General features: G+C 43.3%; 1 protein-coding gene across 4 annotated transcripts in view; it reads left to right on the top strand.

The window, feature by feature from the left end:
• LOC105493061 (epidermal growth factor receptor) overlaps positions 1-27,239 on the top strand; it is a 192,741-nt gene that overhangs the window by 103,608 nt on the left and 61,894 nt on the right. For all 4 annotated transcript variants that reach the window (XM_011760496.2, XM_011760499.3, XM_011760498.3 and 1 more), the window contains exons 2-4: positions 20,294-20,445; positions 21,315-21,498; positions 24,642-24,776. In XM_011760496.2, coding sequence (XP_011758798.1) covers positions 20,294-20,445; positions 21,315-21,498; positions 24,642-24,776 — 471 coding nt within the window. The remainder of the gene's footprint in view (positions 1-20,293; positions 20,446-21,314; positions 21,499-24,641; positions 24,777-27,239) is intronic.

Genomic DNA, 27,239 nt, shown 5'->3' on the forward strand with positions numbered 1-27,239 from the left:
TCTGCATTAGGGGCTCTTTACTGATTTTTCACTATCCAAAAAGGACTTGGAGGGGAGACCTGAGCCCACTTCTGGAAGGAAATGATAACAATTTATTTAGATAATCTTTGTGCAACAAGGCAATTCACTGAAGAGATCTGTTCTCTAGGAGCCCCTGCAACCCCACCATAACGGGGAAGGCTCTACCTCTCCAGTCTTCAGGGCCACATTTCTCTCCGACCTCCTGTCTTCCCAGCACTCTCAGCCTTGCTCATGGAGCACTCTAGTCCTCCATTGACCTTGGCCTTTGGCAATGTGATTTTTCACCTGGCAGCTCCCCTCTGGTCTCACTCCCTCTTTTTGTCCAGCCTGCATGACACAGCGTCGCATCATTAGTGTTCCCTTACTCCCCTCTTACTGCCGAACCTGCAAAGTCCATGCCTGGGACAGTGCAGCGTGTGTCCTCACTGGGCTGCTGGCAGCAGTGGGGGGAACCACACAGCCATGCTGTGTGCTGCTGAAGAAATGCACAGCCTCCTGCCCCCACTGGCCTGCGCATTCCTGCCTTTCTGAGCTCCACTCACTTTTGGCAGGAGCTATTCCAACCTGCACGGGATCCTCACTCTCTCACAGACGTGAGACTCTTCCTACGGCCTCGCCTCTCTGTGCCTTCTCACTCTCTGTTCCCTTTCCCCTTTCTCCCCTTTTCTCCTCTGCCCACCTCGAAGCCATCCTTCACAGGACAGCTCAAGCATCAGATCCTCTGGGACACTTTTCTTAGTTGTTCAGTCTGATGAGGTGACCCTCATCCCCTCTTAGCTGAAAATTAGCAGCTGCCTCAACTTCTTCCCCAGCATGTCATGTGAGTGTTGCCGCCACAGCATCTGTCACATTGTGGAGTAATGGCTGACTTGCTTTTCTGCCATTTGACTGAGTTCCTTCAGTGCTGGGGCCAGTGTGCAGTGTCTTGTATTCAGCATATAGCTGATTAACTGATGAACTGAATAATTAATTAGTGGTTTACACTAGTACAGTGCAACCTTCGATGCAAAGATCTCATCAAAATAATTCACATGGTGGGATATTTTAGAAGGGTGACCAGGCTAGTTTGTAGTAAGAAAAAAATCAACAAGACTAGGTCAGGAATTCCTTTTTCGTCTACAGGCTTGCTATAGAAGATACTGAAAATCATCTACCTAATTACCTTTATTTTATCAGGTCGTATCTTAAATGTCGTGTCTGGGAGAAGAAAATGTGATATGTGATTATAACCTTTCCTGGTGCAACCTAGTAAGTTTCAGATTAACTCAAGGAATTGTGGTGATATTGTGGTCAAATCCAGGTGATTAAAGAGTCATTCTTTGAAACAAATATCTGTGCAATCAATTAAGAAATTAATTTGCAAATTTTACTTGCTTATAGTAATTGATATGTCATTCCTTTTACAAATAAATATAAAGAAAACTTAACTAAAAATACTTCATATCTCTCTTTCAGATTATGTATCCCAGAAAGGATATATTTTTCTCTTTTTTGGTCTTCCTTTTAGGTATGGCGTCTGTAGGAAATGTATTTCTTCATAGCTAAGTGCACCTCCTTATGAAATGTCTTCAGAGTCTACTGGTGCACATAAGTAATTGTGGGCAGCAGCCTGAGGATCTCGATCTCACATTTATCATATGCCTTATTGCAGGAGGCTTTGCAAGAGGAGGTCTAGAGCTACAACATCTTACGGATATGAATGTCAATTCAAATCCAAGAGATAGTTTATGAGGGGGAAAGCCTAGAGGAGAAGAAACCTAGAGGGATCAAGCAGCAGGGGAGAGTAATAAAGGACTAGAGCAGCAAGTTTTTCTTAACTCGAACTAGAATTAAAGCTGTGTGTGTGTTCATGTGTATGTGCCTGCATGTGCCTGCATTGCATTAATGCATGTGTGTGTGCATTAATGTGTTAGTGCATTAATGTGTGGATGTTTGTGTGTGTGCATGTGTGTGCAAGTAAGTGTGTATACATGTGTGGGCATGTATTCTGTACTTGTATGTGTGTTTTATGCATCTGTTTGCAAGCATGTGTGTATGCACATAAAAGTGTAAATGTACATGTGTGCTTGATGGGTGTGTGTGTATTAATGTATGCATGTAGTTCTAGAGTCTAGTTAGAGAAAGTGCATAAAGAAATAGGGATATGAACAAGAAAGCCATAGCTTAAATTATAGGAAAAAACTTTGCTGCCTATCAGTCATGGTTTTAAAATGTTCAGACTTGATATATTTCCCAGTGCTATTGGCAGAAAATGTCCCTATGACATTCCATACTACCTCAATCAAATCTAAAACCTTTATTCCAACATGTTTTATTGATATCAGTATATTTCAAATTTCTACCAGGTTTTTGTAGAGGTATTTTGGCCATGAAATTGACTAAATTATTCAAAATGAAAAATGAACAAACCTGGGCCAAGGCTTGGAGACTTGCTTAACTCAGTTCTTAAATTTTCAGATTTTCAAAATTACAAATTTAAAAACCATGCTGGTGTTTATGATATTCTTTGATTGCAACTTATGGTTGAAAAACTGTAGAGGGCTTTATACTAATAGTTGTGGATCTTAGGATTTTCATGAAATCTACATTATCATCATCTGCAAGTTTAGATGGGGCATAACTGACCCAAAGGATGGATCCCTCGGGGGCAATTCAACTGGATTCCAGCCAAGATGACAACAGTCAGGATCCGTTCCCTTCTGATCATCCATTGGGTGCCTTGATTTCCTCTAACCGAAAGACCAGACGCTATCTCAGGCTGGCTGCCCCACATGCCTCACTCCAGACCAAACTCACAGTCTGTAAACCTGAGCCTCCGACGCTCCTACTACCATATCCACTCGAACATTCCCGATTCTGACCTGGAGATGTCAACAACTGCTTGATGCTACTCTCTTCTATCTTTCTGTAGCTAAGCCATCCCCAAGTGTGTTGATTCACCCTGTTTAACTGCTATCGGGGGGTCCATTGTGCCCCTTCACCCTGCCATCTCCCTGGTGCGCTGTTTTGCAAAGCTCAGCATACATGAGCGTCACCTGGGAACCTTAATAGAGTGCAGATGTTGATTCAGCAAATCTGGGATGGGCTTGGGCTGCATTTCCAGCAGGCTCCCAGGGATGCCCCTGCTGCTGTGCTGCAGATGAGCTCTGAGTGGTGGGATCCCAGGCTCTGCTGTCGCCTCCTAGGGGTCTCTCCACACTCCCTGGAGGCCTAATGGGGCCTTCTCCACGTGGCAGTGAGATCTGTTTTTGTGTTTTTGTTTTAAGTTGGGAGAAGGAGATTATTTAATACTAAAAGGTGCAACATGGGATTGAGAAAACTAATTCTTAGTCATAAGTCGAGTATGCACCATTGAAACCACATGCTTTAAAAAGTAATGGCTTCTATCTTTATAAGAAAAAAAATCATACTATTTGAAAATTACAAGCTATTGTGGCTAACTCCATTTATCTCAGTTATAGAAAAAGAGTCACCTGTCACCAGGGCACTGCCAGAAGCCAGGCTTATTTTCAACAGCACTGGGTGCTCCAGCTTTGGGGTGCCAGCTCCTCCCATAAAGCTAATACATACCTAAGGATGATATTTCTTTGCAAGAGCTCTGCCCTACAGTTCGTACATCTCAAGAAGTTATGTAATTAAACTGTCTGTTTTGAGAAAAGTATAGATTCACACATACTAGCTGTAAGAAATGATGCAGAGAAATCCAGCGTACCAGCTTTCCCCACGGAGATGTCTTGCAGCATCACAGCCAGGATGAGACATTGACCCAGGCGAAGTCCAGAGCAACTCCACCACTACAGGGCCCCTCGCATTGTGCTTTCACAAACATGCCCACTTCTGGGTGCCATCTAGGACCCCCTCCAAAAAGCAGAGGTATTCTTAAAAACATACATCTGCACATGTTCCTCCTTGTTTGAAATCTGTCAGTGCCTTCTCAGTGCCTTTCAAATGAAATCTAAAGTCCTTACAAGCCTTGCAGCAGGAACCTCTCCCTGCCACTTCCCCTCACACTCTCAGCTTAATCTCTGCTAGGCTGTGTCCAGCCAGGCAGCCTTTCACAATCCCTCTCCTCCTGCCCTGCCAGGAAGGTCCCCTTCCCCCAACTCTTCCCCACATGTGGCGGGGCCCTGCTTGTCCTTAGAAGCCCAGCTGAACTGCTTCCTCAAGGAACCCCTCGAGAACCTCTCAGACCAGGTCAGGTTTCTGCACTCTTAGATCATCCCCATGGCATAATCACAGTTGCGATGCTGTGATGATTCGGTGAATGTCTGTCTCCCCACTGGATGGTAAGCTTCCTGAGGGCAGGAACAGCATTGGTTCCAGTCAATGCCATGTCCCAAGACTACTCATTTTTGCACACACTAATCCTAAAAGGACGATGACAACAGCAACCACCTACATGACCTAGACGCTCTTCTGGGTGTTGTGCAAATATTAACAATTTAATCCTTGCAACAAACCATGAGGGAGGCATTCTTCTACTCCCATTTAACAGACAAGGACAGTGAAGCTAGTAAAGATAAGTCATTTGCCCAAGGGGACCCCACTAGTGTTGGCAGAGCTGGGTGCAAACACAGGCATGTGAAGCTGGGACCCATGCATTCAAAGACCATGCCAGGTGCCCCCACTGCACACCTCATCCCCACACACCAGTGACGGGGAGGGAAATGTTCCTGCACTGCCTTTGATTAGCTACTTTCATAGAAGTCACACATATACAAAGGGACTTAATTCTAGTGGGACTGAATCTCAATAGTTTCCTTATTAGGTTGATTTCTGTTAATAGTTTAAGTACTGGGTATACATGAATTAGAAACTCTAGATTATTAGCAAATGCAAACTATAAAGCATTTTATAAATGTTATTTTGTTTGTCAGGGATGAGTGAGATATTCATTATACAAAAAGTAGTGTGGATTTTGAGGTAGAAAGTTTACTAAGGATCATACCATAGTATGAAATAGCCACAAACATTCAGTGAAACCCAAACACTCCCACTTAACCTCAAACTAACACTGAGTAATAAGGAATAGACTTGGGGGCAGTGCAAGTATATTTCTAATGGTGAAAAACATTCCCTAGTGAAAACTGATGTACGGTCTAGTTAATAAGAGCTCCTCTGACCCGCACACAACAATAGTTACATCCCGATGGTGATGTGACATTTTGGGTTTTGTATTTCTTTTGCAAATTGAGCTAGCATTTTTGATGAGTGGCCGGGCTCTGCTACCCAACCTTTGGACTGTTTCCAAGCATAAAATGACAATTCCAGATAATCCTGTCCCAAAGATCTGGGTCTCATTAGGAAGGAGAGGAAGCTGGGAGATGATCCAGTCCAGCCTCTCCCAAACCTAACACCACGGCCTTCCCAGTTGTTTCACCAACCATCTAAATGTTTTAGTAATTCTAAAAATCGATGCGTTTTTTCCACGAAAGGAAGTGTTACCACATTTTCCAAGTGGGAGGCATCTATATCCTTACTCCTTCATCCTCTCCTTCCCACCCCCTCACCCCCCACCACCCACACAACATCTGCAATTCTTAAACTAAAGCACAAATTGTTATAAAAGTTAATTGCACTTTCAAAGGAATGCTTGTATAGAAACTTTCTCGGCTTCAAGGAAAAATAATACGCTTTGAATGGCTGTTCAACAGCACAGAAATTAGCTGAGTAGAAGGCACTCATATAACCCTTAGGACCAATCCTTTCTGCCACCAACACCCCCCTTATAAAGACTTGACAGTGGGCCAGAATAAACAACTCCAGGATGAATCAGTTGAGACACAAGTACACACTTCCAGTTTTTCCCTTCTCTGGTTCCTGGCCTCAATAACCAGGCAGTCAACTTAAAAAGAAAAACAAAAGCTTGCTTCAGATTACAGATTACAGACTTCTTATAATATGTCCATTTCACCAGGCCCTGCTCTCAGCCCTAGGAAAGGCCACTGGAAGCCACCTCACACGGTCGGGGCATTGCAGGAGCCAGTAATGACCTTAGCTCCATCAACATGTTCTGTCAGATTGAGTGGGGCAGCCAGAGAAGCCAGAGTTGGCACAGGAACCAAAACGAAGGCTTCCCATCCTCCTGGAGTGAGCAGTTGAGCCTGGATTGGTGCTTAGACCTATAATGGGTGCAAGCAGCATTCATTCATAGTGGTTTTCTGGACCCAGGGATTTAGCCCCAGCCCTGCTGCTCCACTCCTTTTCTCGCTTCATTACCACGAGTCTCCTAGACCACCCAACGATGCCTGCATTTGAAAGACACTTCTGCTGATCAAAGCAGCTGACATGTGCCCTTGTAGTTCATTTCCAATTGTCCCCAAGGAGGAGAAATTCAAATAGTTTATCACTAAGAGTTAAAGAAATCCACTGAAATATTATTTGGTCTAAAATTACTATCATGGCGGAGCAGCTTCACCTTAGACGTTGCCCTTAAATTTGAAAGCTATTTAAGAAAGTTTAATGAAAGAAGAGAATCACAAAACGTTTTCCATAAGCAAAAGAAAACCTAAGAGAAAAGTTGAAAGTAGGAATGTTTTAAAGAATATACGAAGCGTGTTCTATGACTCACCCATGTAAGTTATTTGTATGTATTCTCTTGCATAGTAATTAATAATGAAGCAAAGCATGGCAATGATATATTTTCTTATCTAGTATTCTAGCAGACTCCATGTTTTTGGAAAATATCACTCTAGTTAAATCTCAAATATATTCAATCGGAAAATGGGTTTTCTACAACAAGATTCTATATCTGTAGTATATAGCAAATACAATTCTATTAAGCTAGTAGGATGTGATAGGAAAGTAAAACCTAGGGGAGACCAAAGCAAGGAAAAATACTTCCTCATCCAAACTTGAGAGCAATTTACCGTCAGCCCTACTATTAATAGATAGAATACAGATTCCATTTTCGTTACTCAACTGCCGTATTCATTATTACACTGTACAGAAAAAGGAATCATGTCTGTTGAAAACTTATATGTGATGTTCATGCTTGCATTCTAGTAATTCAACAATTTTTATCTTTTTATTGCTTGCTAATTTTTCAAAATAATAAGCTAAAGAAAACAAAATGTGCTGTTCTCAGATGACATATTATCTCTTTGAAGGACAAAATGTGCTGTGAAATAATAGAATGCTTTCAGCACTCAAGTGTGAGTGCGCGCTCGTACATGAGAGAAAGCCGTGGGGACTACAGAAACCAAGAAGCAGATCTGGCTGGGGAGGCCTTTGCAGAGGATGTAGTTGTGCGGGGAGGCCACACACGTGGAATTCCCAGGAGGGCTGTGGAGGCGGGGAATCTGCAGGAAAGCTATGGGGTGAGAAACGTGATGAGAAACAATTATTGTCTTAAAATATCTGCAGGGCTGTAAGGTAGAGAAGCAATACATTGCATCTGTGTTAAGCCAAAGGAAATTATCAAGGGACTGGTTTCAGCTTAACATAAGGAACAATTATGTAATAGGGTTGTCAATAACAAGAGTAGACTGCTTCTTCACACACTCCTAGTCACTCAGAATGGTCCAGGAGGAGTGGACAACCATTTTGGTAGAGTATGGGAAGGCAGGGGTCCTCAGTGGGAGTGGCGGGGGTAGGGGCGATCATCCCAATCTAGAAGTAAATTGTGCCCAGAACGGAGCTGCAACACTGCCCTACACACAAACACACACAAATAACAATCCCCAGCCCCTGCATTTCCCTCTCGGGTTTCAGGACCTCGTATCTTACTTCAATTCTTTTATTTAGCTGATGATGAAATAGGAAGAGCTTAGCACTAAGAAAATCCTTTTGGAGTTTGGCCTGGGGGGAAAATGAATCACTCCAACCAGGTCTGTCTTCTAGAAAGTATAGGATGAAGGGGCTCCTCATCATGTATTCCCTGACCTCCTGCTAGGCCTTTCGCTAAAACAGGGGCTGGCAAAGCACAACCTGTGGGTCACGCCCAACCTGCCGCCTGTTTTTGCAAATAAAGTTTTATTGGAGCATGACTGTATGTATTTGCTTACGGTCTGCGACTGTGTTCACACTATCCCAGCAGAGTTGAATAATTGGGACAGAGACCATATGATGGGTGAAGCTGAAAACATTTACTCTCTTGTTGTATTCAGAGGAGGTTTGCTGAGCCCTTCTCTGAGACGTGGCAAGCGCTGTTTCAGGCTTCCTCTTCTCTAGACTCAGGCCTGGGGCAGTAAAGCGCCAGCTCAGGATAGCATTCCCGACTCACTCATTTTTTCAGGCAGGGGAGCCATCTAACATCAAGTGCCTACGTGCAGGAACTGGTCTGTTAATTAGTAGCTCTCCTCATGGAAGGGCTAATATATTCTAGAAACAGGAGTACGGCCCTATTGCGAGAATGTCCTGAGCCAAAATTAAGATTCTTCTATGGCAGAAACTTGGCTGGGGCTTCTCCTGAGTTAACTTGGTAGTCGTTAGTGATTTTTTAGTCAGTTTTTCCTTGTCAACGACCCCAGGAATGAGTTTGGGATTACAGGGTAGCCTGGGAAAGGGAAAGCTTCGCGCCCTCCCCCGGAACAAGGTCTGTCTTCACACTGCTACATCCCCTCACCCACTTTAAAATGAAACTTAAAAGGAGGACTTCAGTTAAGTAGGAGGTGAGAAGATAGTTCATTTTAAAACAAGCATTAAATGAAAACCCACACACACAGAGCATACAAATCCAACCACGCTTACAAAACCACCACAGAGGGTCAGGCGAGACCCCTTTCTAAATGACAAAGAACAGGGGTAGGGTGGAGACTGTTCGGAGAGCACACTGGCTTCCCTGAAGGGAATTCTCAGCCGTACGTGCCCGGCACAGGATCCCTGCTAGACACGGGGCCAGCTGCCTTCCTTTCAAGCCGCGGACACATCCCTGTGTCCAGGCAGGCCGGTCAGCTGTGGTCAGCACCAGCTGCCCCGCTCCGTGGTGAGGTCCCAACGTGAGAGCAGGAGGGCAGGCCGGCGACCTCTGAGTGCTTGGAGAGAGGGATAGGATTCCTCCTGTGTGACCCCTCCAGTCTCACTCAGACTCAAGTCTGACTAAGGGGCCAGGCGCTTTGACCAGGGACTCTCTCCCCTCTCACTCCCCTCGCAGGAGTCACAGGTACATGAGTCCTTGTTTTACAAATGAAGAAAACACACCCAACATGATTAAGATGTGGCCTTCATAGGGGTGGCACCAGGGTTCCAAACCGTGGACTCCACTGAGCCCAGTGCCCACTGACATGCGCCAGTAACAGTGTAGCTGCCTGTGGTTCTGTCCACAAAACTGGCGGCGGGGACTTTCCACCTTCTTTTTTTGTTTGTTTTTGTTTTTTCACTCTTCAAACACTTTATGACGTGAATATGAACTACTGGCTCCATAGTTCTGCTGACAACATGACATGTTTCTATAACTTGAAAAAAGCAAGCAGTGGACTGCTCATTGGCAAAATTGAGCCAGTAATTTTTTAGGACGATTGTTTTTCTTCCTTTTACTGCTTCTCATCTGTTCCCCGCAGTAAAGAGGACAGGATCACAATGACTCAGGGAACACCTCCAGCCTGAAGCAGCACTGTGGGAGCTTAGACCTTAGGGTCGGCTTGGAAACCACAGGTGGGGTGGCTTGAGCCCCTCGGACACTCCCTCCCGAAGCTGCTTCTCCCCGTGCTACCCCAGAGGCACCGAGCGCCCTCTGCCCCCCGGCAATTCAATTCACTGGTTGTCCTGCTCCTGTCAGTACTGAAAGTTGCATGTTTGACCCTCAGGGGAAGAGTCCAGAGGCCCTTGGGTGTCCCAGCATGCTCTGAGGTCCCTGCTGCTGACCCCTCGTGCTGTCAGCATTCAGAGGCATTCACACAGCATAGCCTCCCAGGCTAACAGCTGTCGTGGAACAGTAGAGCAGCTAGACGTGGACATTCTGTGGCCCAGTGCTGCAGAGGTCAAAGGGACAAGCGCAGGGAGCATCTTTGCTTTCAGAAAAAACAAAACAAAACAAAACAAAAAAGCACACTGGTGTACTGGTCTTCTCCTGGTGTCTTAGTTATTATTCTTTTCTTTAGATTTTTGGTTGTCTTTTTTTTTTTTTTAAAGAGGGGCTTTTGTGCTTTTTTCCTAATGTTCATGGGTAAACCAATGTAAATGTGTGTATGTTTATAGAGACGGCTTTAAATCACAATTCTGTAGTAGAGATTGATTTTTTTAAAAACATGGGTAAAAATTGAAGAAAAATTTTAAAAGAACAGTTAAACCATCTTGGGCTATGGGTGAATATGCACCTCCCCATGGAAGCCAAACAAAATCTCTCTGCAGAGGAACATTTGCAAAAAGAATTTCCAGTCCCAATTTTTGAGTCAGATATCTTTTATTTCCTTGCAAATTACACATCTGTTTCTGGATTTTTGTCTATAAGAAGAATGAATGAAGATGTGGTTCTTACAGATAACTATAAACAAACCAGGAAGGATAATAACTCGTACCCCCCAATTCGAATTTGGGCAATGATCCAGAGAAGGGGAAGGCATTAAAAAAAGAAATGGAAGAAACTTTATTTTTAGTGGCAAATGGTGGGACTATGTATTTTATGTATGGTGAAGTTACCAAGCCCAACACTTGGCACTTGTAGACAATGTATTCTTCTAATCTGAATGTGAAGTATTATGTTTTCATTTGCTTGGTAATGAGGAATACTGGTGCTTCCGTCCCAGATCTCGAGCTGAGTGACTTCTCTTTCTGACATGTGTTCCTTTAACACACCTCTACACTACATGGCTCTGAGATGTCCTGTGACTCTTTCATGTGTAAAGTTGCCTTCCCAAAGGACTCACGTATTCCTTCAGGGCAGTGAGTACTTCTGATTCATCCTTAGCAGCTGCCTTCACACTACTTTACTAGATATGTTGTAGTTGAATTAATGAACAAAAGAACAAGCAACTTCTGGTGCCTGATGTGGATCTCAGAGCAGGGTGGAGTGAGCCTGGCCAAAGGGTCATCGTGCAACCTCTGTGGCTGACTCCACCTGGCCACGGAGCCTCTCAGCCATGCTCAGTATTCACTCACATGACTTCTAGAACGACAGTTCAACCAGCAAATAAACAGCTCCATATGGGAAATATTACTCAGCCTTTGTCATCAAGGAGTGAGTCATGGGCCTGAGCTGAATAGAAGATAGAAGAGAGAAGGTGTGTGGACTGGGTGGGACTCCGCCCAGCGAGGTGAACTCCCAGAAGCCCTGCCTCTCTTTACCTGCACATCATCTTGCTGGGATGCCTTCCATTGTGAGGGCCTGTCTAGGAAGACAAGAGTTGCACCCTGGCAGACAGCACTGAGCTGTCTCATGCAAAGCTGAGGAAGAAAGAGTGAGTTGCCCAGTGAGCTTGCTGGGGCGGTGGAGGCTGGGCTGGGCTGTGCAGTCCGCAGCTCCTAGCAACCCTTGGCACCTTTCTACTGCCTGGTGCTCATCAGCTCTCCAGTAAAAAAGAGGAACATGAAGTCAGAGGGGAAGGGAGGTAGCACAGGGCAGTCTTGAGTTTGAACAAAGAGCTGGCTTCCTGAAGTCAACTGGCCAGGTTTTGAAGCCAATTTTCCAGCAGTGGTCTTTGATGCCAACCCCATTGAGGAATTCTGTATCTCCCCCTACCTTCTACCAGATGTCTCTGAGCTCACCTTTGGTGATAATCATGTAATCCCTATCGTCCCCATGCCCCCACTACCCCATTCTGTCCCACCCCAGGTTCCGTGGTGCCGTTGGCTCCCCAGCGAGCTGGGAAGGGAGAGGCCTGCTCTGCTGGGGCTCCTGCCACCCTGGCTCTGCACTGCCCTTCCCTTGCAGGTCTGAGGCACCACTGGAGGAGGCACACAGCCCTCAAGCAGCAAAGCAGATGCCCTGGGCACAGGGGAGGTGCAGGGTGCAAGTGCCGGCCTGGCCCACAGACTTTTGGAGGGGAAGTGGTATTATTCACTTCAAAAGTATGCCCGTGTGTAGAGAGAGAGCCCCTGAACATGAGTAAGCAAAAGTCCCAGCACAGAGATTAGACAAGCGAAATGCTGGCCCGAGAGGAGCTGCTTACTCACGCTCTGTCTAGGAAGGGAAGCCAGGCCCAGCACATTCACCGCTGTCTGTCCTCTCACACAGAGGGATTTTGAATCCAAGCCAGCATCCTGTCCTTTCTCCAATGTCCCCTGCTCAGGAGTCAGGACTCAGCAAGGCCCACCCCAGCCACATGCAGGTCCAGTTCCAGGATTCAGGACACAGTGAGGCCTACCCGAGCCACATCCAGGTCCAGTTTCAGGACTCAGGCTTCAGTGAGGCCCACCCCAGCCACACACGGATCCAGTTCCAGGACTCAGGACTCAGCGAGACCCACCCCAGTCACATGCAGGTCCAGTTCCAGGATTCAGGACACAGTGAGGCCCACCCCAACCACACCCAGGTTCAGTTCCAGGTAAATCATCTGCTTTCCTCCGTCCAGGAGCCTGTTCCCTGTGTGTCCTTGTGTTTAAAATGGAAACGTTCTGAGAAACTGCCTGCCAGGGCAAAGAGTGCTGCTAGGCACACAGTAGGGACTTAATATGAATTTATTGTATTGAATACATAACAGATCAATGGGTATTGCTTTCTGAAATCTCTTTTAGCCGAATTTTGTTTCTTATAGTCCAATAACAGGTCAAATTCATTTCTGATTTACTAGCCATTCAGTTGCCCATAAAAAATGGAATGTGATTTAAGATTATTAGTTTAAAAACCAATGGAGGTAAAACAGGTATCACTGAAGACACGTAGGCAGAAATAGATTGCAATAGTTGCTGCCATGTGAAGCCTCAGTGTCATGCTTCATATTTAGAGAGATCTGTGATTTCTGAGGCCCTTTCATGTCCATAATCTCAGTACTGATCACAATTGCCCTGTGAAATTCACAGAACTGGTCCCATGTTAATCAGAGTACACTGAGCACTGAGACCCAGCGTGTTGAGATAACTGGCTGGAGATCATCCCATAATGGTACCATCACAGTCTTCACACAGTAGAAGTTTGATGATGTCACTGGAAGCATATTCCACAGTCCCTCGTGAACTGGCCTTCCTGTGATCACAAGCATCAGTGAACTCCCAAGAGGGTGGGACAATCTACAAAGGTATTCTCACTCTACTTAGTATATATTTCAAAAATCACAAGCTTGGTTTGGGATTCTTTTAATGTCTAGAAGGAGAATCATAGAGTTGAAAGTCCAGCAGTTTGGATATTCAGTTCCCTAACTCAAAATAAAGAGATGTTATTTTCAAGTCTTCTGCTTGTTAACTTAATTAGAGATACATTAGTTTGCAGCTGTGTTGGGCATGCCACAGCTTGGCATGTTTAGTCCAGAAGGCATATTATAATGTACGTGGCAGATTGTCAGAAATTCAAAAGGACTTTTTGAATATCACATGTGCATTTTCAAGTTCCCATGTAGATTCAAATTCAGTTTGACAGGTATCTTCAGATGCCTATCAGCTAAGAACTATTTATTAGTTGTGAAATAAAATAGGGTAAAATAAGGAACTGAGGAAAAAACATAAAATTTGTTAAATGAATAAAAGTTGTCTTCAAAATTATGACTTTTTCCATCCCACAAAAGTTTTGATTAAACCCATAATGAAAATTTAAATAAAACAGTGTATTTACTTTTGTTTAACCAATTACTTCATTATGACTCACAACTGTAGGTCTTCTAGTTTCCATTATTACAAACTATTGTATGGGTTAAATCAATTTCATAGACTAGTCTTGTTCTATAGTCACAATTTATAAAATTGTTTTTATGTGGCAAATTGAGTGTCTTCATAGATGTACATGATTATTTCTCAATTTTTAAGGACTGTATTTTTTAAGATATCCTTCTTTAGCCTTCTTTAACACTGATTTTTGTAAATTTTTTACAGATTTTTAAAATTTTCTTTTTGGTAATTTTTTAGCATAAAGTAATACATGGCCACTTTGGAAAATTTTAAAAACACAAAAACTATGAAGAGTAAATAAGAAAAACACCCCGAAATTTACCATTCAGAAAAGGTCATTGTTAACAACATGGTGTGTCTTCCTCCTGTCATGCTTCTGTGCATTTGAGCACATTTGAGATGTGTATACATGTTCATTTTTAGATTTTGGTATAGCAAAAGAAATGACCAATCCTGATTCAATGAAACCTCTGGCAAACTCACTGAGTGTCTTTTCCTTATATATTTTAAGTTCATCCTATAAATGAACTATCCATCCATCTTATTTGAGATTTTGTTAAATCTTTCAGCAAGAAAGCAGGAAAAAAAAATCCTCTGGCCTTTAAAGCCTAATTAAATATGTGACTAAGCTAGAAAGATTTTATAATGACCAACCAGAAAGTGGCGAGGACTGTCACTCTTCCCATACAGCCTGCCGCCTCCTCTGTCTACCTCAGGCACATGGAAACGAGAAAGGCAGAGAAACCCAGGATAAGTCATCCAAGACTTTGGTCACATGGCCATCCATTGCTTTCACAATAAAAATACAAATGCAACATGTGTGTTTGCATTTCATACCAGTAGGTCCAATAAGCTATCTACATATACACATGTGTACACACACACACACACATCCGTACAGACACTCTCCAGCTTACTACAGTTGGACTTACGATTTTTTGACTTTACAATGGTGTGAAAGCCATGCACATTCAATGGAAACTATACTTCTAATGTTACATTTTTTATCTTTTCTCGGGTGAATTGATGTCTGATATGTTACTTTCTTGCGATGCCAGACAATGACCGGGAGCCAGAGCTCCCAGTCAGCCATGCAATCAAGAGGTTAAACAGCCAATACTATACAGTGGACTGTGTCACCAGCATTTTGGGGATATTGTGTTTTGTGTTTTCCAATCCTTTCATGTCTACAAAATGCCATTTTCGACGACTATTTTCAGTTTAGGGTGGGTTTATGAGGACATAACCCTGTAGTAAATTGAGGACCATCTGTATATCTGGTAAGGAAAGATGGATAACAAATTCATAGGCAAATAATAATTTCATGATTATTATTAAGTTTCCCTACTTAATAATAAGTAGTGATCACTGCTAGGGAGCAGAGAATGCAGGATAATGTGACAGAATGTAATGGTGGGTACTTAAGCTAATGTAGTTGCAGAACAGGCTTTTCTAGGGGGTAGGCCTTTAAGCATACCTCGTACCTTGAAGATGCAAAGGAAGCAAAGATGCGAAGATCTGGGCTGGGGATGGAAGCAGAGACAACTTGGAGGTCAAAGGGAGAGACTGACAAGAGCCCAGCTCCTACCTCAGCAGCCGTTAATGCATAGCTGAGAAAACAAGTTAAAACAATTATAGTTTTGCTTAGACAATTCTAACTGTCTAAGTGGATTTGGGCAAATCTGGAGAAACTTCTTCTAATACTGTGTCTTAATAAATAATACAGATTTGCCCAGGCTTGTAGGCAGAGAGGTATACACCCCCATAATAGCCGAGGAAGGCCACAGGGCTTACCCCACAAAACCAGAGACATTTAAAAACTTAAAGGAGGAAGACTGCTTTTCTTTTCAGTTAAAATAAAGTGAGGATTTTCTTAAGAAAAATAATAATGAGACCACTGGCCTGCCCTAGATGTCCAACGAGAATGCACAGATAACTTCCTATATCCACTTTCCTGAACCAGCCCCTGACAGCCAAGTGGAGCACAGCAACAGAGATGAACCTCAAAACTACTGTGCTGTGACATAAGCCTTGCTCAAGAAGACAGTGTGGTGTGAGTCCATCTATGTTCTAAAGCGAGCAAAGCTATTCTGTAGTGAAAATGGATCAGGACAGCGGTTGCCTCTGGTGTGTGGGGGCAGGATCGACTGGGAGAGGCATTAGGGATGACAGTTACCGTTTCAATCATGACAGGAATTCAGATTACTCCAGCATGTGCATTCGTTAAAGCTCATTAAATGCTACACTTAAGATTAATCCTCTCACAGTTTGTGGATGTTACCTTAAAAACAACAATGATGACTGAAAACTAATATTGAACTCTGGTTAGTGATATGCCAATGTGAAGTATAATGATATCTCTACTTTACTTTAAAATGCATCCGAAAGCAGACTAGAGGACCACATCTGACAGACAGATAAATAGATATGTGATAAGGTGAATGTAGTAAAATGCTAACATAAGGATGTGTGCAGTACAATTCTTTCAGCTTTTCTATACATTTATAAATCTTCAAAATAAAATTTTAGGACAAAAAGTTACTTTCTTGAAGACCTAAGTCATAGGGCCTGCTGCTCTTGATGCAGTAGAATTTGTCTTCAGATTTGCAAGGGGTAGGGCAAACCACTAGCATTTTGTATGGAACTTGATACAAACACTTTTAATTATGTGGTTTTCAAATGTATAGACTTAAATTAATATTAACTCTTTCTTTGAATAAACTACTAAAATACCTAGTCTTAAATAAATATTTTTATGTAATTCTTAAAGTACAATGTATTCCTTTTTCTTTCTTCTTTCTTTTCTGATTTGATAAATATTCTATAAAGTAACTGTGTTTAATGGCCAACATTTGAGTAAGTCCATACGCAAATCCAAACATCTCAGTTTAGACAATAACTTAAGACAATATAGAGTGGCCGACTTCCCCTAAATGGGTCCAGATGCATGTTATGTTATGCTGCTGTTGCATTCTCAATAGTTAACTTTAATAAAAGAAAGTCAAAAGCTTATATATTTATTCATCTTCAAAACATTTCTGGGATGTTGTCTTAGTTAATTTTATGTTGCTATACCAATATCACAGACTGGGTAATTTATAAAGAAAATAAATGTATTTGGGTCATGGTTCTGGTGGTTGGGAAGTCCAAGGGCATGGCATTTGCATCTGCTTGGCAGCTGGTGGGGGCCTTCATGCTGTGTCAATCTATGGTAGAAGGTCAAGAGAGCATGCATGTGAGGTGGGGGGGAAGAGAAAAGGGGGATTTAACTCCCCTTTTATCAAGGACCCACTCCCGTGATAGCTAACCCACTCTTACAATAATGGCATTCATCCATTCCTTAGGGCACAGCTTTCATGATCTAATTATAATACCTCTTAAAGGTTCCACCTCTCAACACTGTTGCATTGGTGATTAAGTTTCCAATAAATGCATTTTGGAAAACACATTCACACCACAGCAGAGGTCAATGTTATTGTCACCATTTTCATATTTGAGGAAAGCATGACACAGAGAGCCTGGAGAGGTACTTCAAGTTCACACAGTGAGGAAGTGGCTAAACAAAAACCTTATCTTAGATTAATTAAAAATCTCTTGCTCTTTGCAGTTTTGTCTTAAATCTACCTAATTTGTTACTGTAATTTTTAAGTAATTTACTCATATAAGTGGTCTCACATTAAATTTTCTCATTACTTTATATTTCTAACATGAGATATTTGGTATAAGGATGGAACCAAGATCATACCTTGTTTTAATTAGAAAACCTAGACCAAGTCATTCTGATCCTCATCCTAGATTTCACTTAAATGTTGCTGTCTCCTTTTGGGTATTTGACAAGGGAAAGCCTCAGAAGAAACAACCTTATATGTTTTCTTTTGATACTTTAGTTATTAACCCAGGATAGTATTCAAGATTGACATGCCTTATATTGAATCAAATAGTATGTCAACTGCCTTCTTATTCTCAAGAATAGACATGTTGGGTAATTGGGCACTTAAGTTTCTTTGCAGTTTTTTCCATTATTAACAAAATTAATGAACAGCATTCTGCATAAGGTCTGTTTCCTCAGAATAAGTCTCCCAAAGTGGAATCATCATGATGTAGAATTTAGGCATACTTGCTTGTTTAAACAAATTGTCCAGTTGCTTCCCAAAATGTTTTGTGAATTAAGATTTACATCAAGAATATGTAATGTTGTTACTGTCTCCCAAATACAGGATCTTTTTCTGAATATAAAAGTTACTCATGCTAATTGTAGACAATGAAGGGTCATTATCTTCATTGATAATGAAGTGCTTCTAATACTTGTGCTTTTATTCATTTATTCAAAAAGTGCTAAATAAGCCCTGAAGGAGCTTTTGGGGGGTTATTTGGGGCTCATTTAGCAGTTTTTGAATAAATGAATAGAAGCACAAGTACAGGGTTTTTTTTAATATTGTTTTCTGTAATAGATTAATCTTAAATGGTATTTTTCCTTTACTGACAAAAGTTACTTACTCTTTGATTTAATAATAAAAATTCTTTGGTTCAACTGAGAGAAACTTGCAAGCTAATGTCCTTGATTATTTAAAATGAAAGCAGCTGCCTGTTTTCATCCCTCTGCATCCTGAAGAAACTCTTCTGCAACGTGTTCCAGCCCTAGGTTCTAGTTGACCCCGTTCACCTGTTTGGCATGAGGGGCCCAACCAACACTTACGGCTACCTGGACCACAGCCAATCTAGTTGGAATGAGAGTTAGAGGCCATAGTCTGTCAGCCGGGAAAGCAGCTTTTATTCCAAGGTGTGCTAACCGAAAGGCCACGTGTTATTGTCACAACCTTGTACCTACATCAGTGCTGACATCTTTAAAGACTTTAGAATTGGGAAATCAGGTTAGCCCTATCTGCATGTGTAACAGACAACCATACAATTGTTTCAACTTGAGGTTGCATTCAGAACAAACTCATTTCCCCCATACTTCTGGGGAAAAGCAGACCAGAGACGCTGGGTCAATCCAGAGTTATGGTTGGAAAAATGATGGAATAATTCTGCCCCTGGAGATAGGAGAGAGGGACTCCATCTTGTCAACTGTCATGGTTCCCATGTGAAAGTTATCGTTATCACTGAAATTGAATGAGAACACAGAAGGGAAGAACAGGGAAATCCCCACAGAGTTAAAGAGGATGTAAAGATTGCTTCATATTTAATGTTTGTGTAAGTGCTTTGGGTTGGTTATGCGCTGTCTGAACATGTGCTCATTTCCATGGCTCATTGCAAGGGCAGACAGTCCGATGATACTCTTTAGAATCATCCCCATGGGGAGGGAACAAAGAAGCCTATAAAATAGAAATGCACATGTAAAAAGCATTGAAGAAAGTGCCAGTGTATTGATTTTGGCCATGGTTTGTGCTCTACCACCTGGTTACTGTGATTGCAGGAGCGCCTTTGCAGATGAGGAAGAACCTGGCCAGGGCTCAACCCAACATCCAAAGCCAGAGGCCATATTTCTTCACTCTTAAGATAATTTGGGTTCAAATTATAGTCGCTTTACACACTCTCTGCCTCAAAAGCCCCAAGACTCTGTTTTGTTATGCTCGCCTAAACATGCCTTTCAAAGAGCTAGTGCTGTAAATACAACTTTATTATAATCCTCTCCTTTGCTTTTAAAAATGGATAACCACTTCCATTTATATGGTCCAACTTTGTCCCTTAATTTAAAACTTTTTTCTTGGATTAAGTTTGATGCCTTGAAACATTAAGGACCCAAGCATACAGGACTGTGTGTTGGTGGTGAGGGAAGTAACTGCATCTCTGCCTGTGCTTGGTGGATCAACATGGAGTGTGGACAAACACAGGGATGTGTGGGTTTCTCACTAGCTGAGGGTGTTTTTAAATGTTGTATTTTGATGTTTGTTATTTTCTGAATATTCTACATTAGACTTTTGATTTATTCTTTGATGCATTCATTTGAATAATATTTTTAATCTCCAACCAATTAGGTTTTTAATTTACACTTTGGTCACTGATTTTAGGTGTACAATGTTGTGTACACTACTGCCCAGTGTATGCTATGTTTGTAAACATTCTTTGCACACACAACAATGTGACATACTATATTTTTGCGAAGTAAAAAATTCATTATATAGTTATTAACTCAGTTATATTAGTGAAATACCTTGTGAAATTTATTTTTTGCCTACTAGAGCTCTTACAGGTTAATCTTGTCTTAGAGATTTTCATAGAATTTTCATCTACTGCCCATGCCTTTAAATTTCAACATTTTTTAATTTTGGCATTTTAATGCAATTTCATGCATTATAGGGACAAGCTATCACTTACTATGAATTGCACCTTATATAAAGATCTTTTATCACATTTGTTTTGCTGTATCCATCAGTGAGAATTTGTATTATCAGTCACTAAAGCTCACAAAGTTAGTAAGCTTTGTGACCAGATGACTTGGGCAGGAATGGGCGAGTCTCTGTGTGGAGGGAGTGAAGAAACTGCTAGCCTTATTACCTAGACCTTGAGGGATTGTTTTATTTTAGTTCTTCTGCATTTCTCAGTATTTCATGTGATATCTTTCTTTTTATTCCAGTTTGCCAAGGCACGAGTAACAAACTCACGCAGTTGGGCACTTTTGAAGATCATTTTCTCAGCCTCCAGAGGATGTTCAATAACTGTGAGGTGGTCCTTGGGAATTTGGAAATTACCTACGTGCAGAGGAATTATGATCTTTCCTTCTTAAAGGTTGGTGACTTTGATTTTCCTACACAAATAAAATTGGAGAAAATCTAAGTGGAGAAAGCCCTGGGCAGAATTCCACTTGAAGTGTGTTTATTTTTGCTATGGCAATGACAAGTCTTACAGAGCTACAAATGAGAGTTTTAAGAGAAAGCCATTTTACCAGCTAGTGTCAAGTAATAGCTAGAAAAGAATATCAAAGAGAAACAGGCTAATCTGGAGTTCTGCTGTCATCATAGACACTGATGTTTATCCCTGACCATTGCCTCAGTCATGGTGTGTTGCCATACTAGCTCTTAGCTCTTTTTAAAAGCCCTGCTTTGCACCATTTGCCTGTTTCCTTAGTGTATTTCCTTAGTGTAAATACTCCTACCAGAGCTGATTTCAAGCTACCAAGAGTTTCACCCAGCTAGTCACAGAATTATTACTTCACAATAGGTGCTAATGACCCCATAGGAGCCAGCTCTGAAGGCTTCAGAGTTTCATTGAACTTTGGATGAGATTTACTTAGCCTTCTGTTTTTCTTTTTCCTTTCCTTTTTAAATAAGAAATAATGCAAGACAGATACAAAGTAATTCTTTTTAATTTCCATTTTCACTGGAGAGTGTTGAACCCCATGTGGCATGAGAGCACGGCGTTCCAGAACAATGCTTACTGCTCGTTATCACAGGCGTTAAAGGCGAACGTGCAGGGATTATTGCAAATCGTGGAAATGCTTCCTCCTGTGTCCATGACTGCAGTCATCTACCTGTTTTACATTTGTTGAGCACTCGTGGGCGTTAGGGTTCAACTGAGTGTCCTAGGGCTCCCTGGACCCATTTTAGACCTTGAGTTCCTCAAAAGAGAAATCGTGCATTTATGTTTTCTCTTCTTAGACCATCCAGGAGGTGGCTGGTTATGTCCTCATCGCCCTCAACACAGTGGAGCGGATTCCTTTGGAAAACCTGCAGATCATCAGAGGAAACATGTACTATGAAAATTCCTATGCCTTAGCAGTCTTATCTAACTATGATGCAAATAAAACCGGACTGAAGGAGCTGCCCATGAGAAACTTACAGGGTGAGAGGCTGCGATGCCAAGGCTGGGGGTTTATAAATGCAGAGAGCAGTTCCGACGGCTCCCAGTGAGCTTGTCACTCAATTCTACCTCGGAGAAGACTCTTATTTTTATCCAGTACATGTGCACTGAGTGCCAGCTGTGTGTAAGATACTGCAGGGGAAGTTACTGAGAAGATGGCAGATACTGGAATGGGAAGATTTAAGCGGGGTACCAGTGTTTCCATGGACATGAAAAAATACGGAGAGATAGTAAGAAATTGTAAAGATTCTGAGTAAAAGAGGGTATGACCAGACAAGCTGGGCAGGAATCGTGAATCTATGCGCATAGGCAGTGAATAAACTGCCAGTCTTTTTACCTGGACCTCAAGGATAAAAGACATACATACAGTAAAAATCAACTCACATTGAGGACAGTTTCAAGAGTCACACTGCTACACAGAAAACCGTGTGTAAGTTAAGGACAGAGAATGAGGTGTTCTAGAACTTTGAATTTTTGTGAGTAGGACACATGAGGCTCCTGTGAGAGGAAACAATGAAGGATGATAGAAGAGAGGGAAGTTGATTTTTAAAAACTGGAGACAGCAGTGATTGTGCCTCACTGTGCAGTAGGTTTGGGGCCAGGAAGGTTAAATCAGTGACTTCATTTAACGCCCACAACCTTTCTTCAAAGTAGGCATTGTACAAATGCTCCTTGACTTACGATGGGATCCTATCTGGCTGGACCCCGCCAAGGGTGAAGGCGTCATTAGGTCGGATTTCAGGGCTAATTGAATGTGTATTGCCTTCACACCATGGCGAAGTCGAAAATCTATGTTAAATCATGGTAAGCCAGGGACTGGCTGTGTTCTGCCATTTTACAAATAAATAAATGGCAATCAAGTAACTCCCTTGAGGCCCCCAGCCAGTGAATGGAGAAGCCAGCTATGGCCACCAGTCTCTGCCCCAGAGTTCTCAACACCCCTCCTGTGCCATGCAGTTCTGACAGGGAGGCAGTGCTGGTCGGAAAAGGGTGTGATGAAAGGGGTGCCCAGCAGAGGGAGTCATATCGGAAGTGACTGGAGCCCAACAGGGGTGCAGCTCTGGGACCCAAGGCAGCACCTCCAGGCGTGGCTCCTCGGTTCACCACCTATAAAATTGTGTGATTCCCCCACACCCCCTGCTGCTCAGAGCAGCCGCGCAAATGCTTGTGCTGTGCCTGCTTCCTGTGAGATGGCCTGGTACACAGGTTCCTACAGTGCGCCTCACGCGCTGTCTCGGAGGGAGGCAGCCTGTGCGGGTGCCTGGACCTCAGAGCCAGACCCTCTGGGTTCCTGCCCGGCCCCATCCCTCAGCAGCCAGAAGGCTCCGGAGCACATTCTCCAATCCCTCCGTGTCTCTGTTTCCTCATCTTCAAAAATGTGGATGGCATAGCTGCTAAAAAATGGTGAGGTACTTCCTAGGTGGTGCAGAAAATTAAGTGACTGTAGGAAAAGGTCTCAGCAGCTCCTTCCACTTCCTCGGTATAATTGCTTTTTAAACCAAGGCTGGGATTGTATAGATGCAGATTAGTTAATGTGATATCTTTAATAGCTAACGTAGGGCCTGCTGTAGGGTGAGCCTCCCTTACACCTGGGTGCCTGCCGCCTCCGCTAAGCCACCCGGAAGCGGCTCCTGCAGCCCCCCTCACCTGCGCTGGCCCTCCTCTGGCAGTCACTGCCTGGGGTGTGCTGAAGGCCCGCTCTGACTCTCCCTCTGTGCTTTCCCCACCCCACCCCCTGCTCTCTCTCTCAGTTCCTTGGTCTGTTGTCCAAGCTACCACAGCAGCCTGGACAGCCCTGTTGGTGTTTCCAGCCCTGTCCTCTCCTGAGTTCCATCCACCTGTGCACGGCTTTCTCATGAGTGTTTTCACGGATGGTTCTGCTGTCGTCTCCAACCTGATAAACAAAGCACCACGATTCAGCCCTCATGACCCCAGCTTCCTCCCTCGGTTCCTTGCTTCTGCACATCCACTGAAGAAGCCGTCCACCTGTTCCACTGTTTCCCTGCACTGCGTCTCCTGTCTGCAGGAAGCCTTCAGCCCTCACTTCCACACTCCTCTAAGATGTGTGCCTGTCCCCTCCTGTGAAAGCTCTTTTTCCTAGCAGCCTCGGGGGTGAATCCCTCCTTTCCCACATTGGTACTCTGTACACACAACACGCCCATTCCCTGCCTGGGGCGCTGGGCGTTGTTTCATGTATCAAAGGTCGATTTTCTCTCTGTTAAAATCACAGATGGTCATTGCACCATTGTGAGAATGAATGAAGATACTGCTTATAAATCAGCCAGCGAGGTACCCAGCCTCACTGTGTGTCAGGGTCTCTCTGGGCATAAGGTGGTTAGAGTGTGTGACATGTCTGTCCCCAAGCCTGTCAGCTCCCAGATCGAAGCCAGTGGGTCTAATTCATTCTTGCGGCACCCACAGCACTTGCACAGGGTTTTGTACACATATGTCGTTCTGTCACTGTTCATGTTTAATGTTATCGATGGAACACTCCCACTTTGTAAAGGCTTGAATGTGTTCATCCCTGACCTTTCCACATCTTCTTAGTTCTTCCTTGGAAACAGCTGTACAGTTTCAGTGCCCTGTGCATCCCTGGAGTCTGTCTGTCTCTGTCATACATTCAGATTCTTCTTGCTTCGTGTCCCTCTCACACCCTTTTCTCTAATGACCAGCTCCGCCTGGGCATGCAAGCAAGGTGGAGGCTGACCCCTCACCTGGCATCTGGGACTGTAGTGCTGGGGACCTGCCTCCCTGCCCTGCCTACCCCCTACATCATGTGACCATTCCAGTCCAACCGATCAGTCCCTCAGGACCCCCAGCTTACCACAGGCGTATCATTTATGCTGTGACCACTGACTAAACCATTCTCTTCCTTCCTCCCCATATTTCTAAATTTCTAATCATTGCTCAAAGCCCAATTCAGAGAAAACCCTAGCTTCTCCATGGCACTATCATTAACAATGTTATCTGGCCGCCCCCCAGGAAGTTCACTGGGCTAATCGCAGGACTCTTGTTTGCACCATGGCATCTCTTTAGCAGAACATAAATGTGAAGAGCACGTACATCCTTCATGGGAATTTAAAGGAGCTGGAAAGGGTGCTCACAGCAGTTCCATTCTCCCACAGAAATCCTGCATGGCGCCGTGCGGTTCAGCAACAACCCTGCCCTGTGCAACGTGGAGAGCATCCAGTGGCGGGACATAGTCAGCAGCGAGTTTCTCAGCAACATGTCGATGGACTTCCAGAACCACCTGGGCAGCTGTAAGTATCACATACACACTATCTCCGCCTCCAGTTCCTATGCGGGGGAGCTCTACAGCACTGGGGCCGGGGAGAGAAGCCATGTTTAATAAGTCAGGTTAATCAGAAACAAAAAGTAAGCAAAATATCTGACCACTAGAAGAGCATGTATTAACCACAGACGTAGACATGGTTTTTTTGTGGCGGGTGGCAGCCCAGCTGGTTGGCAGTGCAGGCCAGCCGAGGCAGATCCCCTGCAGGGACAGCACTTGTGTCCCGAGAAGAGCTGCTGTTCACAGGGCGGACAGCACCAGGGCCTCTCCCAGCCTGTCCTGCTGAGACTGGCCAGACTCCTGCATGCTGCTGAGTCTCCAGAGGCTCCCCGGCCCTCCTGAAGCACCAGGGCTGAATCCACCCCCAGCTGAGGGCGTGAACACTGCCACATGGAGTCACACACACAGCTGGGCACTGCCCATGGGGAGGAAGTCTGTCCATGTTTCCTTGAATGCTGGTGGCCTGGTCCCTGTCCCATTCACCAGTGAGGCAGCCTGTGGGGAAGCCTGGCAGGAAATCAGGGGCAGGTCGGGGTGGCGCCGTGGCTGAGGCCAGCACTGATGGGGAACTCTGAGACGCAAGCTCACACTCACCCAGCTCCCCTGGGCTTTGCCTATTCCTGATCGCCCGGCCTTTCTGTTCTTTAGAATAAGAAGTGATCACCATTTCCTGCTTCTCTGTTTCTCCACAACTGTGCAGTGGATGCCTGTTTGTTTTCTGCCCTCAAAAAAAAAAAAAAAAAAAGAGAGAGAGAGAGAGATCTGACATGAATCTTCAAAATCATCAACTAGAGGACTTTAGATTTTTGCATATTTGTTTTATTTTTTATTTTATGGATAGATTGTGATGAAATGCCCATAATACAAGATTTTCCGTCTTAACCATTGTAAGTTATAATGTCAGTGGCATTACACATCCACATTGGTGTGCAGCCATCACCACTGTCCACACACAAAACTTTTTCATCTTGCAAAACTGAAACTCTACCCATTAGACAGTAACTCCCTGCTCTCCCTTCCTTCCCAGCCTCTGGCCCTGGCAGGCAACAGTCCACTTGATGTCTCTATGAATTTGACTGCTCTGGGGCTCTCATACAGGTGGAATCATGTAGTATCTGTCCTTTTGTGTCTGGCTTATTTCACCTAGCAAAATGTCCCAAAGTTTCATCCGTGTTGTAGCATGTATTAAGAATGTTCTTCCTCTTCATGGCCGAATAACATTCCACTGTATGTTGACACTACATTTTGTTTGTCCATTCACCCATCTACAGACACTGGAGTTGCTTCCATCTTTTGACTGTTTGAATAATGCTGCTGTGAATATGAGTATTGAGGCTCTTTGTTTTATAGATACATTATTCCACCAGATACCCATCCCGACACCTACTATGTTTGCAAGAAACTGAACACTTTATTTTACATTGCAACATTTCATATTATGAGATCAAGGTTAGCATTTCTTCAGCTGTCTGGTGGACAATGGGAAGGTTAAATTGTGCACATTTTTTAAATGAACCTGGAACAGTTATGGGGCCAGTGTTTGCCATGGATCAGGTCAGGCAGCCCACAATAGCAGGCCTCCATGTTCTGTACAACAACTGTGGGAAAGACCCACAAAGAAATTGCTGGAAAGGGGAATGATGGGTGGGCTCATGCAATAAAAAGACTCAAATACTACAGGGCTTTGAACTATAGGCCAATATAGCATTGCTTTAAGAATAAATAGAAAAATAAGACAAATAAGAATAAGCCTAGCAAAATCAAAAGTCCATAAAGAGCTGACATTTCAAGCCAGTAAGGGAATAATTCATTATTCAATAAGTGGTCTGGAATGACTTAACTATTAGGGGTGAAAATATCAAAGTGAGAGAACTATAAAGGGTTTTTAAAAAGGAACTAGGCATGTTGGGTTAGTCTCATTGGAGAGTGCAAATTCACCATCGACCTGATACCTGAAATTCCCTTCTTCCCATCTAGAGGCAAGTTGGGACTGCTGCCAGGCTCCTGTGGTAAACGAAGCCCCTCTCTTGACTGGTGCTGCTTTATGGCTACACATTCCTGCTCAGGACGGGTCTCATTTAGTCTTCACCAAAAAAAAAAAAATCTCATGAGATGATTTAAGTGTTTTATGGACAAGATGTCTAAGATTCAGAAAAATTTCACAGTGTGCCCAACTTTTATGTTTATGTTGAAGTTGGGCATTAGAAGTTAGAATGAATGGGTTTACTTGAAAGAAAATTAAAATAAATCCATCACCCACTCCATGTAATATAAATTCCAAATGCATATTAAATACATATAATATTTAAAATATATGTAAGTGCCAGAAGGAAACATAAAGTAAAGATGAATATTTTGTAATATCAAGTTGAAGAAAAGCCAAAATCTGACATCATAAAAGAAAACTTTCATGTAAAATAAGTTAATGGCT

The sequence above is a fragment of the Macaca nemestrina genome, chromosome 4 (assembly GCF_043159975.1).
Source record: "Macaca nemestrina isolate mMacNem1 chromosome 4, mMacNem.hap1, whole genome shotgun sequence".
NCBI classification, from domain to species: Eukaryota; Metazoa; Chordata; class Mammalia; order Primates; family Cercopithecidae; genus Macaca; species Macaca nemestrina.